The sequence below is a fragment of the Lasiosphaeria miniovina genome, assembly GCF_030549165.1.
Source record: "Lasiosphaeria miniovina strain SMH2392-1A chromosome Unknown B0T26scaffold_1, whole genome shotgun sequence".
Taxonomy (NCBI): domain Eukaryota; kingdom Fungi; phylum Ascomycota; class Sordariomycetes; order Sordariales; family Lasiosphaeriaceae; genus Lasiosphaeria; species Lasiosphaeria miniovina.
Window position 1 is genome coordinate 521919 of NW_026848220.1, and position 19070 is coordinate 540988.

Sequence of the window (19070 nt, forward strand, 5' to 3'; positions counted from 1 at the left end):
CGTTTCTCTGCTTTGCAATTCTTGGACAGTATTAGCGATTCTCTCTGTTACTACCAATCGCCCGCCAAAATACGTAAAAGGTTCTTGGGCTACTTCCTTCAAAATTCAAAGAATTGAACGGCACCAGCAGAGTCATACCAGCCGCGAGTCGACTGTGCTGAGCTTTATAGCAATCTCGCCTGGAAGGTGTATCGCCGGCGTAATGAGAATTCAATGGCTATGACGAATCTGAATCTAACAGCCGCTAATAAAAACACTACAAAATAAAATACAATGTCGAACGATCTGGCCTTACTCTAAATAAATCTCTCGGATGCTGTCAGGTACCCAACCTCTTCAGATCAGGGGTCGGCCCCTGCTGATCGAGAACCCCCAGCCAGCCCCAACATCCCCATGCTTGGCTGGGCATCCCCATGCTTGGCTGGGAACAGCAGCTCAACGGCTATGAAGTCTCACCTCCGGCGCCGCCTCTTCCAGATCTTCCCGTCTATAGGTGCGAAGGCGGTGAAACCCTAGCTTAAAATAACAGCAGAGGGCGAGGTACTCGGGAAGTAGAGCCATGAGCGAGAAGGCGACGGCGGACCCAAACAGCGGGTTCCACTGCGATCTTAGGACTTGAGTGAAGTCGCCCTTCGGCTCGAACACGCCGAGGAGGCCGTAGACGATGCGCACGGCGAGGAAGACGGAAGCAATCAACATCCACTTGAGATACTGCGTTCAAGTCAGCATTTGCGGTCTGTTTGACTGACGAGTGGGGTAGGAACGCACAATCCTGTCACTGTCTTTGACTTTACTCTGCTTAAAGTACAGCACTGAGGTCATGCCAACGAGGGCGAGGAAGATTCCCGTGAATTCGATGTAAGCGACCTTGGCCACCCTAGACTGGGTGTTGGCGCGGTCCGGCTGGCCAGCGAGCGCTCCGCTAGTACTCAGAAGGGCGACGGCTCCTAGTATGAAGAGGTGAACGACGAATGAGAATCTTTTCGCCCCTTTGCTGTCCTTGAGGCTCGACCGAAACCTGAATTGGGTGTTAGTTGGAGGTCTTAGGGGAGCCGGGGAGACCGCCACTCACACCTGGCGGACAAAGCCAAGATAATTCAGGACCAGTGGAACCAGCCCGAGATTCAGCAGCACAAGCGTGGCAGCGATCAAGCTAGTGTTGGTTTGGTTCTGTTCCTCGACGATGACAAGAATAGCTCCGACGAGCCGAACTGCAGAGTCTCAGTCACAAGAGCCAACGAGTCCAGGTATCGAGTTTGCTCACTGTTGGTGAAGGGGACCGCAGGATAGCATGCCATCCGCGGTCCGCGCTTCCAGTTCCTGACGCACAAGTAAAATGCAACTGGGATTGCAGGGATATAGAAGACCAGCTGCGCGATGGCAGCCGCCGTGTGCGAGTCCATGAACCGTGGTCTGTTGGCTGTGGTGATGCGAGGCGGTGGTCGAGTTTTGCGCTCGGATGGGAAAGGGGGGAAAAAACAGACGGGGAGTTTCTGTTTCTCCGACAGCGTTTAAAATGCTCTTTTTTCTTTTTAGGAGAAGACATGGCCATATTATAAAGGGAAAGCGCTGTGCAACCTCAAGAGTTGAGCCTGCCTCGGAGATAAGCGAGCAGCATCTGAGGGTGGCCCGATTGCAGGCGGCCAATCAGGTCATTGCTGATCATCGTTCCTTCCGCGGAATCTGACCAGAAACGGCTAGTGCATGCGTGTGTACACATGAGCCGTACCGTGACAGAAGCCGCGCCACGGCCCTGGGCCTCTGACCGACGTTTGAAATTCTTCTTCGGTCTTGCCCCAACAGCTTCCACGTCCTCCACCGCCTCGCACACGCCCGCATCTTACGTACCCCCATCGCGACAAGTCCGCTAGGGTACCCGTCTCCCTCAGTGCCTAAAAGTCTGGGCGGCTGACTGCTGGACGCCCACTGCCAGTTCTCGCGGCGTCGCTTCGAACCCGAACCATCGCAGCACCCAACCGCATCCGCCGCCCTCGGCACCTGCCCCCCGAGTTTCGACATGGTCGGAGTACCGCGAGCGAATGCTTGTCATGACTGCAAGCGTAGAAAGATCAAGGTTCTCGCCGCCCCGCATTAGTCTCCGTCCTGCCACATTCCCATTTCCCGCAGTCGGTCTGAATGGCTAACCCTTGGGAAGTGTGATGGGGAAAACCCTTGTCAGAAGTGCACCAAGTCGGGGCGGGTTTGCACGGGATTCAAGCGCCCACATGCCTTTATCCTGTCCAAGGAGATGAAATTTGACGAATCTCCAACGCTCGATGACGGACTACAGACTGACGAATCCGGCTCGGGTGTTGTCCTGGTGTCGAGATGGAGACGCAAGCCATCAACCCCGCCACAAAAAGACAGGGCACCGTCCCCGCGGGAGACGGCCCTCGCCAAGCCGCTGGCCGCTGCAACCCTGCCCCAGCAAATCTGCAGCCGCAGCGCCTTCAGGGACAAGTTCTTCTCCATGTTTGCCGAGAGCCGCCTCCCGGCCAGCAACGCACTCGCCGACCGCAGCGATTGGGTCACTCAGGTCATCTCCCTCCCCGACCTCGCCCCGGCACTCGAAGACACCTTACTGGCCGTCTGCACAGCGCGGCTGGGACGACGTTCCCACCCCACGCTTATCCACGAGAGTCTGCGGCTTTACACAAAGGGCCTGTCGGGCATGCGGCGAGATCTGGCCCGCAACCGCTCGGCGGGCTGGTCCGAGCAAAGTCTAGCCACCTGCCTTGCGCTACTCATGTACGAGGCCATGTTTCATTTTGTCTTCTCGAAGAGCGACTTCCACAGTTACATCTATCACCGACGTGAAATTGCTTATAGTCTCATTGCTTACACCCATCATCGCCACACACACACACACTCACACACACGCACACACACACACTAACATGACAAAGGTACGAGGTAGTGGAGTGCCCAGGAGGCACACCGGATGGCTATTTGTCGCATTACAACGCCACGATGCACATTCTCCACACGCGAGGAGCCAGTGCTCACACTTCGGGCCTGGGGCACAGCGTCTTCCAGATTCTTCGGATACACATCGTAAGCCCTACTAGCGCTATCTTCTCAAATTACCCCCGTCCCGCCTGATCCTGACCATGGGCAGATGTTCCAGGGACTTGTCCAGTCCGAGAAGACCTTTCTGGCGCTGCCCGAGTGGCGAGACATCCCGTGGTCCGCGGCGCCGGGCAGCAAGGCCCCCTTCGACACCCTGCTCGACATACTACTCGACATCCCCGAACTGTCTGCCCAGCGCGAGGGCCTCCAGCACGTCAGAAACCCCCGCCTATTTCTGGCCACCGCCGTCGGCACCATACGCCAAGGCTACATGATCGAGGGCGCCCTGGACGAGTGGTTCATTCGATTCAAGGCCACTGTTCCTGGCGCGCTCTACCACCCTGAGCTCTCCAAGATTGACAGTCTGGTCGACAACCCAGACTCGGGTAAGCTGTTCCCCGTGGCATTCCGCTTTCCTGCCTTTGTCATCGGCCAGAACGTCCTATATTCTTGGGTGGCGAAGCTCACGCTTCACGCTCACCTTTGCTTCACGTACGCGATTCTCGAGCGATCGCTGGGTATCCTCGACGCCCTAGGCAGGAGCAACTTCTCATGCACCTGCGACGCCGGCGCGGAGCCCCTCTGTTTACGGCACTTTGCCATGGATCTGCTACCCCCGCTTGGCCGCAGGAGCCAGTGGCCCCGCGAAACGGCGTACAACATCTGCCAGTCGGTCGAGTACTTTATGGGGAACCCGGTGCGGGCGCTCAGCCCTGCGAGCGTGCTGCCTGCCCTCGCGGTGGTCAAAGGCTTCTGGAAGCATGCGCCCGGCGACTGGAGTCGCGAGATTTCGTGGATTGACTCCAGGTTGGAAATTATACGCGCAAGTGACACTGAGATCGCCGTCGCGTTTGGGTAACTCAGAAAGTTAAGAGGTAGCGCAGTCACACAATAGCAGTGCGGCTTTTCAATTCCATTCTAATTTGCGCTAATCCAAACTTGGATGCCAAGGTAAGGTTCAGCCGCAAGCCGTCCAACGGCTCGTCTTGGGCGAGGCTCTCGTGAGAGCACTGCGTATTCCTCGATCACCTATCATCTCACGACCCCAACATCGTGTCCCTATTTAGTTCAACCAATCAAATTTGTCACACGATCCCGAGCCATCTAAGATGAATGCCATGGCCTATGCCTCTAGGTATAAAACCAGTGTGCATCTCCAACAGGAACTTCTCGATTTCCAGAGCTGCTTGTACGCCGAGGAGCGATGCACATTTGTCGACCTCAGGAGGGAAGAGCTGCCTGACGTGACGGCCATCACGCGATTGACTGCCGAAATTGACTTCAGCACTGGGAAACAGCACAGGCACTGGCGATCCAAAGGCCAGCGCCTTGCGAATATTCTCGTCGCAGTCCAACGCCTGGCCCCCCGTCGGCGATGTGCTTATCGGAGGATCGCAGAATCTCGTCGCGAGTGGGGTCTGGGCCGCATTTCGTGTCTACGTCGAGGTGTATAGGGCACTGCGTCGCTCCATGTCCTTGCTGACATTCTCCAGGTGTCAACAGGCTTCATGAACATGCCTTAATTCCTACCGCCAGGTCACTTCAACTTCGCTCTCAGAGTCTACCATAATCGGTTACCGTTGAATAATCCGCCTAGAACATCAATCAAGCACCCAAAATACCAAGAATCCTGCCGCCAGCCACACATCCTAGCTTCAGAGCCCATCGTTATTACTCCTACTCGCTGAGGGGTTAGATTGACTAGGCTAAGAAAAACCCACCACCAGAGCCACCACGGCCCTATCAAAAGGGCCTACCGAATTACAGATCATACCGACCGAGCAACTATTTAGTCGCGCCGACCGACTGACGGCCCTGACCGAGGTACCTCTACGAGCCTCGCACCTACCCGCTGCAGGCACGCCAGGCTGCAGGCAGTCTCGATACGAGGTCTTCACGAGGGCAGGTTAGTAAGGACTGAGTGATATATAGGCTCTGGTGCTGAGGGGTACGACTGTCAGGACAGGGCCCTCAAGGCGTAGGAGTCAGAGACTGTGGACTACAGGATAGGGTTTTTATGAAGTTCGGAATGTAGAACCTCTCTCGCAGGGCAGACTGACTGCTGGGCTTGCGAGAGATGTGGTGTTTTCGACTGGCTGTATTCCAGTAGACAGAATGTGGCCTAGATGGCCTTAAATGGGGCCATTCATTCAGGGTGCTTCCAAAGGAGGCTATTTACGCTCGGCTGGCTGTGAAGCAGGGAGGTTAATGATTAGTCAACCGGAAGGACATTAACCTAGTATTACTTCAATACGAAGTCGCTATATTTTGGGCGCAGTTAGAGCTTATAAAGAATAAAAAGGAGAAGGCTATCACTATGGACCCGAATAAAAGTTTTATTAATATCACGAAGATCAGACAGGCGTAGATTAAGGCCGGGGCTACCCAGGAAGGCCTAGAAGAGAGCTCTGATGAAGGCCTAGAAGAGAGCTCTGATGAAGGCCTAGAAGAGAGCTCTGATGAAGGCCTAGAAGAGAGCTCTGATGAAGGCCATATCGACGAGACAAGGTCCTGTATTGTTTGCGAATAGCTTCATTGGACGGTAGTAATTTGAATGTTGACTGCCCCTGGCTTACACGGGCGAAAAAAGCGCCACCGGCATGTTCCGCTTCCAGGGTAGTAAAGGGAAACATAGTATAACTACCAGGCATTAATCTTGAAGCTGAATATCAACTAGAAAATCCCAAGCTCCAGAGCATGTTTGACATCTGTTCAATGAATAAAAAACAAGTCCCGTTAAGCTAACCCTTCTTGCCTATCATGTAGCTTATCTTACAAGAAGCCCGCTTCTCTCCCCAGCCCTGTGCTCTTCGGCAAACGCTTTGATAGCCGCCCAATCCCTGCACTGGTGAGTCGAGTTCGCTCCAGTGAATCCATACCTTGTCACCCGCCCGTCCGGTCCGAGTGTCTGGTCGTCGGCGTAGTCCAGAGTCGTGTCGCCGGCGCAAAGGATGGCCTGACGAATGTACTGTTTGTGGTCAAGTCAGCTGCTTGGCGTTTCGCCATACGCGGGACAAGAAAAGGGCCACCGAACGTCTAGACAGTGATATTCGTGTCCGTCACCTGCAAATCGAGACTTGTCGTGCTTTTCGTATTTGATGATGACGTCGCGCACAACAGCCTGAACGTGTTTTGGTTAGTCTATCCGTAAATAGGCTGCATGAGAGCGTGCATCATGTACCTACCAAGCAGTGAAGCTGGTGCGTGACAGACAGCGAATAGATCTCGCCCTGTTCAGGATCGTCGGGGATGGGTTCGCTTGCCGGCATGTTGAGCCACCGCGGGTGCGGGACGCGGATGAAGCCTGAACCGACTGTGATAAATGTCAGGGGGTGACCATAGCTTTGTTTGCATGCGTGAAAGGGTGACTCGCCTGGTGCAAGGTCGTTCCAAAGTTTGTCCCCTTTTACTCCAGAATCTTCATACTCGGTGGGGAATTTGAACATGACTGATTTGACAGGAACTGGATAGTGTTTGTTAGCTCGGTTTTTCATAGACTCGTCATGGCCGTACTATTAGGTATGAATGCCGGCCGAGAGAGAAGACCGTCTCCCACGGCAGGCTGTGTTTGTGATAGTACCGCGGGATTGTCCTGTCCTAAAGCAAACCCCAGCGCAAACGACGCCACCGAGACGACCGCAGCAAGCAACCCGGTAGATATGATGCTACATGGCAATATTCTCTTGGGATGGTATGCGGTCCTGTCGTTTTCGTCAAGCGGAATTGCTGTGTAAGCGTCCTCCATTTCTTGGGTGAGCAGTTATGGGCCACCTGAGGTTACTGGGTAAGAGACTTAAATTCATTCCAGCCTCAAGAAGAGGCCGGCAAAATTAGTCTCCGGCGCGCGTCGTGCCACACGTCCTAGCGAAATGAACCCCATTTACCCAACAGGCTAAAGTGCCTCGGTCTAGGAGCCTGGGGAGCACACGTGATGTTGGCACGGCAGAACCACAGAAACAAAATGGAGATTAGACAAGCCGCGAATAGACTCAAAATCGTGTAGGGCAAACAATTTTATCATTAAACGTTTGCTAGTGGACGACATTTCAAGATCTAAAAGGACCTTAGCGTTTATGACTCGCCATAAAGGATCTCCCCCGAGGTAGGCAGTAGCCACTTAAACTCGTATCTTGCACGCTTATTAACTAGGTGGAAAGTAGAACTTGAATCCGTTTAATGAAATACTTTAAACACCTACGTATAATGGGACTTTGTTATATTTCGATAGCTTATAATCTTTCTCACAGGTTGCCAATCGGCACCACCTCTATTCTGAAAAAGGTTTATAATTTCGAGTTAACTAGGTTCGAGTTAACTAGGTAACGAGCAACTAAGAAAACCCAGTAACTATCTTTCTTGTAATTGGATAAAGCTAAGTAGTAAGTCGCTTGAGGAAGCGCCTTAACCAAGAGAGCAACGTTATTTGCACTTAGCTACTAATGCTGTGAGCGTGTCAACACCCACCAAGACCCTGAACTCCTGGACCTGGGGTCACAATTTGCAGCCTAGTTACATGATTTCCAGGTAACAAAGCAACCTAACAAGAGACATCTAAAGCCGACCGTCCCCCACAGAGCCCTGAGCACGCGCCCGCCAACTGATCCGCAAGGACTTTAGCAGCCTACGGCTTGTGGAAAGCCCTACAAAGGCTGCAAATGGCACCCAAAATAGTGACGGGCGTGATGTTGCATCGCCTGCATCTGTGCTTTGTGGGCGTCGAAGACAGCCTGAGAGCAGACGACCCGGTAATGGGGCGGAGAGCGGGAATTGAAGCCGGTGTGTAGGTTGTGACCGATGTAGTGGGAGCAAGCAGCGAGGCGTAGTCAAAGCTGGGAAGAGCTAGAGCTATCGAAGCTGGGGTGTAGGCGGGTGGCCTCACGGCATCCCGCCTTCTTTGCATGTCTGCGGCCGTCCTGTGAGCGTGATATGCAGGCACTACGGTCTTACATACTGTCCGACCATATATGGTGCAATTTGTGCACATGGTGCCAGCGGGCAGAGAAGAAATGTTACAGTCCCAGAATTGACGGCTTCCACAGTAGCCGCAGCGTGGGAGGGCCTTCGTTGCATCATTGGTGATTAATTAGTACCGTGATGATATGAAGAGAGAGAGGCACGACTTACATCGCAATCCGTGCACAGAATCGCAACTCCTTTGATATTTTTTACCTCCGCGGCCCACTCGCCGCACATCTTGCAACGTTGTTCCATTGTGGTCTTTCTTGTTGTGCGGTAGTTTCGAAAAGATTTAGTTGTTGGTTCGTTGAGTATTGGAAACTAATCCCTGCAGAAATGATGATGGAGATACTGGAAGCGACTGGGGCTTATATAGCTGGAGCAGGGTGGTGCATTCTCATACAATTGCTAGTATCGTCATTGGTTTTAATCACGAGGTAAGTAGCTCCTAAGATGACTCGTCATTAGAAAGTCACCGTAGTCGAACCATTTCATCTTAAGCGATCTATATTAGTAGACCTGCAATGATGAACATCCCATTCACAGTCCTTGGCTTGAGGAAGGACTGTTCCTATGCCACGTAGTAGAATTCCCTCCTAAGCGCCGGTTCCGCAGACCGTAAAAGCTGCAATGAATGTCATCCTAAACCTTCCAATTGGTTTCGAAGACCCACTGACCAAGCTATATATTAACAGCCATTTCGCTTTTGTGATAAATCTAACTGTGGAGGTCCCTCCTAAAGGCAAGTCTTGTTGAAGCAGACGAAATGATACATGTCTTAACAATAATTACCCTACATTTATGCTAGCGTGACATCTCACCTGATCAGAAACTTAATTCAATTGTTGGAGTAAGGAACACGTGCTTTTTTAGCATAGGTATGTTGATATATACGGCCCTTTGCGGTCTAAATATTCAGATGTAGAGTAAAATGGCCGTTCAACTTTCTCTTGTTTAAGAAATTCGAAGACCTGAATCATGAACAAAGGAGCACGGTTTAGAGAATAAATTAAAGCTATGTAATGTGGTGAATCATTCTACAAAGCCAGCCGCTTCATGAGGCAGCAACCAAGAAAGGTAGACGATCGCGCTGGAGCACTGTAGGTGGCAAGTTGTGCAAATGAACCCTAATTGCTCTGGACCCCCGACTCCCGGGTCGCTGGCATGCCAAAGCCCACGTCGTTATTAAATAAAAAGAAAAACTACCACTGCGGGTTTGAACTAATCATTCCGGTGGCTGCGCACGCCCGACACGCGAGAGCGTCCCAAACTCACTACTTCTAGCCTACTTCTAGCTCCCGCTGACATAGGCCTTGATACAGGCTTCGCAAGTCTGTCCATCAGGCCACACCCGCGTTTTCTGGCAGATTACGCACAGGCTCGTCAGCGGGTCGGGGAGGAGGTTGGTGGCAAAGTCGGTGAAGCTCTTGCAGTCGGAGCACTTGGCGCCGGAGGTCCAGACGGGCGTGTATTTGCAAATCGAGCACATGTAGCTCGAGCTCAGGTCGGAAGTGGAAGTGGAGGCATCGGCCTTCGTAGTGGCTGCGGTGGAGTTCGATGGATCAGCAGCGGACGTGGTTAGCGGAGTGTACTTCGACGCTGAGGCGGGGGCGGCTGGGTAGGATCCTGGTGCAGCACGGTGTTTATTAACAGAGTAGTTAAGATCCGGATCAGAAACTCCAGAAGCAAGACCTCCAGGAGCAGGCGCTGCAGAGTATTTCCATTCAGGGGTAATCGGTGTGCAGTAGTTTGATGTCGAAGTCGGAATTTCAGCGTAATAGCTCGAAGGGCCGGCATATTTTTCCCATTCTGTATCTGTGCTGGCTAGGGACTGAGCGAAGGGCCCTTTGGTCAACGTGCTATCGCACTCTTTACACAGGAATGGCTCCCCTGTCGAAGTTTTTGTCGCCGCGGGAAATAAACCGCATCGTTTGCAGTAATCCGTAGACATGGCGCTGTGTTTGGTGCAATTCGATTTTGAGAGAATGCTTGTAATTGGTAATCATGTCCAGTATCGAGCACTGAAGTAAAATGGCGTGTCGATTGTAAAAGATCTCTCACCGTGCTAGCAGGTGTCGGGCTTTTATATCTATATCCAGAGGGTCTGTCATTTGCCACATGACCAATCAAGTGAGCAAACGGTGCAATGAGGTTGCTAACTCTCATCCAAGTCTACCTAGTCAAGCGCATCCGAACAGCGCTGACAGGCAAAATGTTTCGAGAGCTCGCAAACCGGCCCAGGCAGGCACCATGGGCCTACCGTTTCTCTTGTGTGAGGCACAGGCCAAGCCTGGCCTAGCTTGAACCACCTAGTGGTCCATGCACCACCAGCCTTTCCCCCACCAGCCTATTCCCGCACCAGACTTTTCGCCTGCGGGCACATAAGAGCATGATCGGCTCGCTACCGACACCGGCGGGCTACCGGCGAGGTCGTGACTTTTGGTGGCTTGATTAAGTGGGTTTGCCAAGATGTATCGCCTGCCCCCCTGTTTGGCGATGGAGTACGTACCGAAGCCCCTGTTTTCCCGCGTTTTCAGGGGCTCCACTAGCCACCCGTCGATTTTCGTGATGCCACCAATTTGCCGCCTTGTTGCCGCAAGATGTCCCTCCACGAAGTTGACGATACCATTGTTGCTGGGCTTGTTGCTCATGCGTTGGTTGAGCCTGCGTTCGACGACCTGGCTGTCGATATAGCCATTGACCTCACCCACGACGGCTGGCAAGATACCAACAACCCACCGCCCCTGACGGCTCCTCTGCCCCCGGTGACAGTCAACGACAAAGATATCGACGACCCGCCGCCCCAATTCCCTACACAACTATCCCAGCCGTCGTCTATCACCGTTAGTACCGACGATGCGTCCACCCGACCTTTGGGCGCGATATCGGGTCGCAAACGCGCCGCCCCCCCATCAATAATAGTCTAGCGAAGAAGAGAAGGGCACCCGCTACCAAGCAACTGAAGAAGGTCGTCTTCAGCGTTGAGATGACCGCGCAAGTGATGCTTTGGTTCAGAGACTGCAAGAACCAATGCTTCTTCAACGGTTCGAAGAAGCGGGACTACGGCCCTGCTTGGGATACTGTTTTGAGCCGTTGTCAGCAATTATGGCCGCAGTTCCCCTGGTCAAAAAACACTGTTTTGGGCAAATACGATACTGAGCGTCGTCGATATCAAGCATTCGAGATGTTGCTGGGGTATTCCGGGGTCTCATACAACTACGATACCCGGCTTCCAGAGACATCCGACACGACGTGGGAGTCCTTTTTTATGAGGAACAATACGAGGCATCGTGATCACGGGTGGCTGCGATATACCCCGCTTGGTGACCGCGATGTATATGAGGTCGTATTCTGGAGGGAGCAAGCAAGCGGGTTTGATATCGTCGAGGCGGCCGATTTGCAAGCGATATCCTTACTCCCTGTCGACTCTGGCGATGTCGACTCTGGCGAGGATTCCGGCCGTGATAACCCAGAACTGTTGGACGCAGATGACGTAGACGATATTCTGGCGCGTTCGAGTTCGTCGTCGCGGGCTGTATCGACACCTACTCAACGGTTAACTCCTGCTCAACGGCATCGCCTAGAGACTGACCCAGACCAGACCCCACCGCGCAATAGTACGCCTCCTATTTCGGTGCCGCCTACGGCGAGAGTGAGGAAGACCGCCCAGAGCGAGAGCGGGTTTCTAGGCGAGTCGTTCAGTCAGGCAGCTATAATACTGGCGGAGCCAAAGCTTGCTGGTGCTGGTGATATTGCGGCCGCGTGGCAGGCGGACAAACGCGTTATGGAGTGCTTGGAACATTGGTAAGAGCTGGGCCACGATATCGGATACAGTACTCTGGCTGATTTGGAACCGGTGGGCAGTATTCCTCTTACTCTCTGCGTGGGCAAATATCCAGAGGCTTACCATAACCTTTTGCTCAGGAAACTGGTACCGAGACCGCTGAAGACCAGCGTTATTTTGGAGCTAAGAGACCAACTGTTTGAAGGTCTGTTTATCCAGGCGGAAGAGGTCTTGGAACTGGGTATCCGAGCCATCGAGGATACTCCTAGCTAATTCGACGGCACCAACAGGTCCTTTCGGGTGGATAGTACTACGAGGTCTTCTTTGGCCAAGAATACAGCGAACTGCGCCAATTGCAGCCGCTGCGTACGCGGCCACGGCTCTGTCGGGTGGTAGGGTGGAAGCCATAGAAAAACAACAACTCGAACAACAATAAACCGAGACCCGGTGATATTGGCCGTCGTCAACAACGTTCGCCTCCTCTGCCGCAATCCAGGCTTCAAACCGACCACAGGCCGCTCTCCTACCACCGTACCAGCCATTTTTCGCTGGTAGAAAACTCGTCGGTAGCAGGGGTTTTTTACCGCTGAGAACTGGCGATCTTTGCCGTCTTGGGGAAAGCCCGGTGGCTGAGCTAGTCGGTACATCGAGAGCACGGGCATCACATGGGTTTCGCCGGTAAGAAACGCTCAATCCCCACCTGGCATACAAATTTGGTACTAAAAAGGGTCAAGCGCGTCTAAGAAATGTCTCTTGGCATGATTTGACCCCTGTTTCGCCGGTACCCCGCCGGTGCCGGTAGCGAGCCGATCAGGCTCCAAGTTTAGATTCCTCAAGCAATCAACAACGTTTTCCTAGTAACAGTGCACCTCGCATAGGTTATGAGCTCCTTTTGCTTCCACAACTGAAGCTGTTTGCATCATTTGTGCATCATATTGATCACCGTCAAACGCGCTTTGCAACGCACCTATTTTCATAAAAAAAAACAGTGTTGCGCGCAGGCCGCACCCCAAAGAAGGCAGCTTTGGCCATTCTGGCCCCGCCTGGAGCGCCCCGCCAAGTAACGGTATCTTACCACGGACGATTTTAGGATCTTCCTGTTGGAATAGCGATACTGGTGACCGCACACTAGCAGGGAGGAAGCAGAGATCGCGCGAGTACGTACGTGCAAGTAGGCACGTGCGGCGCGCGGACCTCTCACACACACACACACAAAAACCCCGGTCGCAAGCAGAACCTACCTTAGTTCCGGGGAGAGAATGAATCAGAACAACTTTACACCCCCCCCCCCCCCCCCCCCCCGGTAGTACTACCACTTTTTGACTCGTTGGAACACCTACGTGGTTGGAATACCACGAACACTTCCACTTCGTCAACGAACTTGCCCTCACTCAACTACACAACTATATACCTTTACGTATCGTCAACTTCGTCAATCAACAGCCTACCGCGTACCCGATTGACCCGACAACCCGTGAATCCGATCAACAGCCAAGCAGAGCAACTGATCAACCCGAAAACCCACAAGGATGTTAGCCAACGCGCGAGAGCTTGTCTCCCGCATTCCACAGCTGAAAGGCTCTGAAAACCTTACCTTATGACGTCAACAACTGCTTTTCGCCCTGAGAGAGAACTTGGCACTTCTTCCTTACCCTATCCAAGTAGACAGCTGGGAGAAACGGCGGAGTTTTATTTCGCTCTCGACAAGATATTTCAGTCTTCAGCCTCGAGATAAATACAGCATGCAACAGCCCCCAACAAAACACCATGCTTCAAAACAACACTCAAGGTAAGCGAAACGAAAAGCTTCTGCAGGCGCGCTCTCCTTCACAGCCCCCGCAGCAGGGCCCGACTAATGACTACCTCACAATGCAGGAAACGAAACGGGGGTGACTCGATGAGCGATATAGATAAGATAATTAGCACTTCTGCTCCCTTCTTCCGCACTACGTTGTAGCGCCGAGAAGGGAGGCAGCAGCTGCTCTACATACAAGACTATATCTATGGTAAGGCATGTTTACACGGTTGGTTGGATGGATGGGTGGGTGGGTTGATTGGTGACCTTTTACATGGGCATGTCGGTGCCGGGGAGCTTGGTGAGCCCTGTGTGACACGAGAGAGTCAGTAAAGCTCACAGCAGAACACGGACCAGGAACAAAACTCACAGCCATCGACGTTCTCGTGGACGAGGGGCTTGACGGAGCACTTTCGGGCAGCATCGATACTCTGCGTCTTGAGCGAGCCACACGTGGCGCCCATGCATCCGGCGGTGTCCATGGCCTTCTGCAAGGAGTCGGCCTTCCAGCCGAACACGTAGTCGGCGTGCTGGCCCAGGCCGGTCGGGTCGCCGGTGCTGAGCACGAACGGCTGCGAGCCGTCGGCGGGCCACTGCGACTTGTCGTTGAACTTGGTGGTGTCCCACACCACCTCGTACATCAGCTGCGGGATGCGTACCGGGTGCGACGCCGGGCAGTCGCCGCCCAGGCTGAGGAAGTTGGCCGGCCCCGTGACGGGGTACGCGACGTGGTCCTTGTGGTTCGGCGTGTCGAGGTTCTTGCCGTCCCAGCAGCTGTTGGAGGTTTAGCTTTTGCTTCATCTTGTAACCGCTAGAAGGCGCGGTAGACTTACGTCGGGAAGTGGATGTTGCTGCGGATGCCGCCGGCGCAGGCCTTCTTGGGGAGGGCCTCCGAGTCGACGCTGTAGTTCGGGTTAGTTGATACTCGTGAAATGGCAGACAGCTGGCACGTACTTGTTGTCCTGGCAAGGAGCGCCAGTGTCGCCGCCAAAGTTGGGCCCGGTGTAGCACCGGTAGCAGTTCTGCCTCTTGAGCGAGGTGTCGGGGCGCGAGCGCATGTTCGGGTCGCCGACCAGCATGCGGAAGCCCTACAGACACAAATCAGCGCGGCCCAGACAATTTGGCGAGGGAACATACCGGCTTGAAGGCGGTGATCTTGCCCGGGTTGGCCGAGACGTAGTAGATCAGGATGCCGCCGTTGATCTGGTTGCTGAACTTGTCGTTGAACTGCAGGGCGGCGCTGCCCTGGGTGACGCGCTTGTAGCTGCCGTTGCGGGCCTTGAAGTACAGGTTGGCGGTCCAGTAGTTGGAGAAGTCGTCCGAGAACTGGCACGTGGTGCAGCTGGCCTTGCCCGACACGTCGCCCGTCGTCATGGTGGCGTTGAAGGCGTTGCCGCCGACAATCTGGTGCACGTGCGGCGTGGGCATCTGGCCCGGGTTGACCAGGGGATCCAAACGGTCGATCACTACCTGCGGGCAGCCGAACCGCAGCATGGTGGTGCGGCCCTGGCGCGCCGTGATGGGCGGCGCCGCGTCGGCGAGTGCCGCGAAGGCGAGGATGGCGGTGCTCCAATGCATCGTGGCGGACAGACGGACAAGAACGGTCTCTCTCGGTCGTGGGCTGGCAGGGAGGAGGGAGTGACGGTTGCTGGGACTGGGTGCAGAGCAGAAAAGGGGGCAGCAGCCACGACGAGGGCAGCCAGACGCCGGTCTATATCGTTTTGGCCAGCCCCATTTTCCGCCAGGGCTGCCCTTGTTTTCCACGTTCGGCGTGGCCCAACTGCCGTCGTGTGACAGAGACACGAAATGCCGAGTCATGAGGCCAAATTTGGTATATTGTGTATATTGGTCAATATCGGCGCCGTGGCTCCTAGCCGCGCCCCCGCAACCTATCGGAGCGGGAGTATGGGGTAAACTTGATTGCGTTTTTGTGGGGTAAATAGGGATGATATGGTGGTCGCCGTCGACCACATTTGCCGGCAAAACTGCTTTTACCACGCCAGACCCCGGCTGCCCCCCCGTCCCCCCCCCCCCCCCCCAGGAACCGGTCCCCGTCGTGCGAAGGGGTTGCCAGATAAACTGGGTCGAGATGACGGCAAATTTCTGATTCGACGGCGCCCAACCTGTCATGACCGGGCAACGGGCGGCTCGCGTCGTGCATAGAATGGTTCCATTGCGAGCGTCGACGTCGCCACCCGACTCCTGCGTCTGAATTGAACCGTGGCCACGGATGGGAGATGGACGGCTGTTCATGTGACGCCCCTTTGTGGTGCGTCCTTTCCCGGGAAAGAGCTGGGGTTCGGTCGAAACAACCAAGACAGGATGGGTGACGGCAGCGCTGCAGCGAACGAGAAAGAATATTCTTCGCCTTTAGCCTATGTCACGTCGTGTTTCTGTACCGATCGCTCCCTCGATCGGCTCCCCCCGCGTGGAACATTCGGCCACACTTGGCCCGAGGCCTTCCTTCCCATTTCCAGGCTGTGATATGGGAGGCCAGGGCTGCTGGCCAGTCATGTTGGAGAACAACGCGTCGGCAGTGACAGTGCCGTGGGGTTCTGCTGAGCCGCTCGGCACCCTGTCTTGGAATGCGGGATGCACCACGTGTGCAGTTGCATCGAGGTGATGTAGGAGGTGTTTCTGATGAGGTGGCGGTGACGTGGTGGGGGTGGTTTTGAGGGCTGGCGACGTGATGGGTGGTTGTGGGGGCTGGCTGGTGGACCGGTGGTAGCCTTGAGAGGTGATGTATGTAAGCAGAGGAAGGAATATCCTTTACCACCCTTGACTTGAGTCCTGATCAGAATTTGGGCAACATCTAGCACCGAACATGAGAGTTCAGCATTCTCCTCAAAGGTGGTTATGGTTGCACAGACAAGCTAGGTCAACTCCCCCCTCGCAACTAGTGCGTGGATTCGTTGCCAGTAGGCGTACCAGCCGAGTAGAAGGTGAGGCCGTTCAGGGCCCCTTACTAGCGGTTTGTTTAGTTGAAGACGGAAGTAGCAAAGCCACCCGAGTGAGGAGTACTTTAGGAACGATAGCTTCAAGCGGGGTCTTTGGAATTCCTTTATTCCCAGTCAGTCAAAAGGCATCAACTTGGCTGTATTAACTGTTTCTTGCTAGTCCACCTGTCTCCTTCGTCGCTTCTCGACCACTCGTGCCAAAACACCCAGCATGGCGCCAGTTAAGAAGCCCACCGTCAGCAAAGCGCCCCTTAAAAAGCTCGCCGTCAGCAAAGCGCTCCTTAAAAAGCTCGCCGTCAGCAAAGCGCCCCTTAATAAGCTCGCCGTCAGCAAACTTGCCTTTGAAGTGTACAGCGAGGTGTCGACCGACCCTAAAATGTCGGAGCTAGTGACTAGCGACAAAATTCTCTTCTACTCTCGCGATGAGGACGACCGCCTGAAGCTCGGCGCCGCCAACTTCAAGGGCTTGCCCGACAAAGTTTTCCAAGGCGTGCTGCCCGGGCCCGAACGCACCTTCAAGCAGCTCAAGGGCGTCCTAAAGGCCGAGGACATCAAACGCCGTCTCCGCGATGTCCCCGACGCCCGTATATACCCGGAGCTGCCCTTCGCCTTCCCCGTGACGGTCGCCGGCGAGCCGCCCGGCTTCCCCTCGGACCAGGTCTACGTGAAATACGTCGCCACGCCGCTCGTCCTGGGCCACGACCCTGAGGACAAGTCCTTCCTGTCGGTGCCCTCGGCGCTGCGCAGCGAGATCGAAGCGCTGCGGCTCATCGCGCAGCACCGCCCGCCGCACCCCAACATCGTCGGCTACCTCGGCGCGCGCGAGCGGCGCGGCTTCGCGACGGCCGTCGTGCTGGACCACGGGCCCGGGGCCCTCGCTGCGGGACCACGTGTACCGGGACGGAAGGGCCCTGGCTGACAAGCGCGCGTTCATGGCCGCGCTGCGGTCCGCCGTCGCCAACCTGCACGGCGTCGTCGGCGTCGCCCACAACGACATCTGTCCGACCAGTGTCCTGCTGGGCGCCGACCAGAGGCCTCTGCTCGCTGATTTCGGCTCGTGCCGGCCGCTGGGCAAAAAGATAGGCCCCTCGACTGTCATGCCGGATTGGGAACGCAGCTGTGACGTGTCCAAAGGTGCGTTGCCCTGCATGGCTTTGTCTATTGTGCGCTGCATCGTGATTTGTTTGTTGACCCATTGTAGCCTCGCGCGATCTCTCCGCCCTCGACAGGTTGTCCACATGGTTGGATAACCCCGACGCGGACCTTTAGACGGCCAAGGAGTAGGGGTAATGGTTTGTCTAAAGGATGGGTAGATATATTTGTCTAATGGTGGGTAGATATATTTGTCTAAAAGATAGGTAGATATATCAAGACAATGTGGATAGTTAGCAAGAGAAAGCCAATGAGCTTGGAAGTGTGTCAAATAACCTTTTAAGTTAGCATCCAATTCTCCGCATTTTGGTATTGGGAGTTTCTGCAAGCAACCTTAATGCGCCAAGAAACACAGTCCTCGATACTGACTTAACTTAGGTACCAGTTAAGTTTTGCTAGGCAACTATGAAGTCACTGAACCGTGTTGATCAAGATTTATTCATTACGGCGCGTCCTACCCATTTTATCAATTTTATCCATTTTGTTACCTTGTATGAACCTCCTCTGAGACTCCAATACACCATTACACCATTACCCTTTAACCCCCCTCCCTCCCAAGATCCATGGACTCCCATAGCTAGCTATATGCCAGATGGCGAAAAACAATACACCGTCGAGATCTGCATAGTATCGCCGCCCAGTAACTGGGAGAGATTCTCACTAATGACACCACAAAACGCCCCTTAGTATATCATGCTCTCGTTCGACGTTATTAACGGGCCGGGATATATATAGAGGGGGTTATGGTGGACCGTACGAAATTTGGTCTATGAGCAATCTTCGTTCGAATATCGCCCCAAAGAAGGGTATTAACAGTTTACTCGGTCTTGGGGCATTCGCGAGTTTCCCAACAAGCCCGCTACAAAGTCCCGCTGGACTGGAACTATCGCCTTTCATACGCCTACGATCAAGAGCCCGTCCAGGTTTCGCCTGTAAACGTTGACGAGGCAGTATGTTTCCGCCGCCATGACTGAAAACCCTTCTGGCAAGATTGTTTAAATGTTCGATCGTGACCTTCCTGGATACTGCATTAACTGCATCTACGACGAACACCCAACGAACCCGTGGTGGATGTGGCCGATGGAATCTATGGTAGAAAATAGCTGGCGTCGTACGCTGATGGCGAAAACGGTTGGGGGGATACTTCGATGGCTTGTCGGCTTGGCCATTATCTTCGCCGTGTTCAACACTTATGTTTGCCCAGGTATTTGAGAGGGAGGGGGGGAGGGTAACATTCAGGAGTCGCTGATAAAGGAAGTTGTCTCTTAATCATCACTGAAATCCATTCATGATAAACGGATGCGAAAGGTGAGGCTTTGAGGAACCCGAAGTACCCTTGACTGGGCTCTTGACCTAA

At 54.2% G+C, this 19070-nt stretch overlaps 7 protein-coding genes across 7 annotated transcripts; 3 read left to right on the forward strand and 4 right to left on the reverse strand.

The window, feature by feature from the left end:
• Window positions 1–435: 435 nt before the first annotated feature.
• B0T26DRAFT_745134 (uncharacterized protein) lies at window positions 436–1403 on the reverse strand (the record flags this gene model as incomplete). Its single annotated transcript, XM_060444517.1, has 4 exons — window positions 436–711; window positions 769–1018; window positions 1073–1211; window positions 1265–1403. The coding sequence occupies 4 exons, from the start codon at window positions 1401–1403 to the stop codon at window positions 436–438; spliced, it is 804 nt and encodes a 267-aa protein (XP_060301915.1).
• Window positions 1404–1785: 382 nt separating this feature from the next.
• Window positions 1786–4053, forward strand: B0T26DRAFT_3941 (uncharacterized protein). The gene is made up of 4 exons (XM_060434774.1): window positions 1786–2074; window positions 2156–2748; window positions 2907–3054; window positions 3119–4053. The coding sequence occupies exons 1-4, from the start codon at window positions 2018–2020 to the stop codon at window positions 3926–3928; spliced, it is 1608 nt and encodes a 535-aa protein (XP_060301916.1). The 5' UTR covers window positions 1786–2017; the 3' UTR covers window positions 3929–4053.
• A 1899-nt stretch (window positions 4054–5952) lies between these two features.
• Window positions 5953–6338, reverse strand: B0T26DRAFT_745136 (uncharacterized protein; the record flags this gene model as incomplete). The annotated part of the gene is made up of 3 exons (XM_060444518.1): window positions 5953–6037; window positions 6099–6190; window positions 6255–6338. The coding sequence occupies 3 exons, from the start codon at window positions 6336–6338 to the stop codon at window positions 5953–5955; spliced, it is 261 nt and encodes an 86-aa protein (XP_060301917.1).
• Window positions 6339–9039: 2701 nt separating this feature from the next.
• Window positions 9040–10057, reverse strand: B0T26DRAFT_682674 (uncharacterized protein). The gene has a single exon (XM_060440757.1). The coding sequence runs from the start codon at window positions 9974–9976 to the stop codon at window positions 9317–9319; it is 660 nt and encodes a 219-aa protein (XP_060301918.1). The 5' UTR covers window positions 9977–10057; the 3' UTR covers window positions 9040–9316.
• Window positions 10058–10844: 787 nt separating this feature from the next.
• Window positions 10845–12329, forward strand: B0T26DRAFT_3996 (uncharacterized protein). Its single transcript, XM_060434803.1, has 2 exons — window positions 10845–11881; window positions 12100–12329. Exon 1 carries the CDS (start codon window positions 11012–11014, stop codon window positions 11831–11833), a length of 822 nt encoding a protein of 273 aa, XP_060301919.1. The 5' UTR covers window positions 10845–11011; the 3' UTR covers window positions 11834–11881; window positions 12100–12329.
• Window positions 12330–13874: 1545 nt separating this feature from the next.
• On the reverse strand, window positions 13875–15182 carry B0T26DRAFT_841465 (uncharacterized protein; the record flags this gene model as incomplete). Its single annotated transcript, XM_060447553.1, has 5 exons — window positions 13875–13912; window positions 13975–14378; window positions 14438–14506; window positions 14559–14692; window positions 14742–15182. The coding sequence occupies 5 exons, from the start codon at window positions 15180–15182 to the stop codon at window positions 13875–13877; spliced, it is 1086 nt and encodes a 361-aa protein (XP_060301920.1).
• A 1590-nt stretch (window positions 15183–16772) lies between these two features.
• On the forward strand, window positions 16773–17830 carry B0T26DRAFT_745139 (uncharacterized protein; the record flags this gene model as incomplete). Its single annotated transcript, XM_060444519.1, has 3 exons — window positions 16773–17453; window positions 17485–17695; window positions 17763–17830. 3 exons carry the CDS (start codon window positions 16773–16775, stop codon window positions 17828–17830), a joined length of 960 nt encoding a protein of 319 aa, XP_060301921.1.
• Between the last annotated feature and the right edge of the window lie 1240 nt (window positions 17831–19070).

Bases quoted from the DNA above. Each gene is read 5' to 3' on its own strand.
- B0T26DRAFT_682674 (XM_060440757.1), bottom strand. From the start codon at position 9,976: ATGTCTACGGATTACTGCAAACGATGCGGTTTATTTCCCGCGGCGACA.
- B0T26DRAFT_3996 (XM_060434803.1), top strand. From the start codon at position 11,012: ATGACCGCGCAAGTGATGCTTTGGTTCAGAGACTGCAAGAACCAATGC.
- B0T26DRAFT_3941 (XM_060434774.1), top strand. From the start codon at position 2,018: ATGGTCGGAGTACCGCGAGCGAATGCTTGTCATGACTGCAAGCGTAGA. The intron at 2,075-2,155 runs GTTCTCGCCGCC...ACCCTTGGGAAG, and splicing joins GCAAGCGTAGAAAGATCAAG to TGTGATGGGGAAAACCCTTG. The intron at 2,749-2,906 runs GTACGAGGCCAT...AACATGACAAAG, and splicing joins ACCTGCCTTGCGCTACTCAT to GTACGAGGTAGTGGAGTGCC.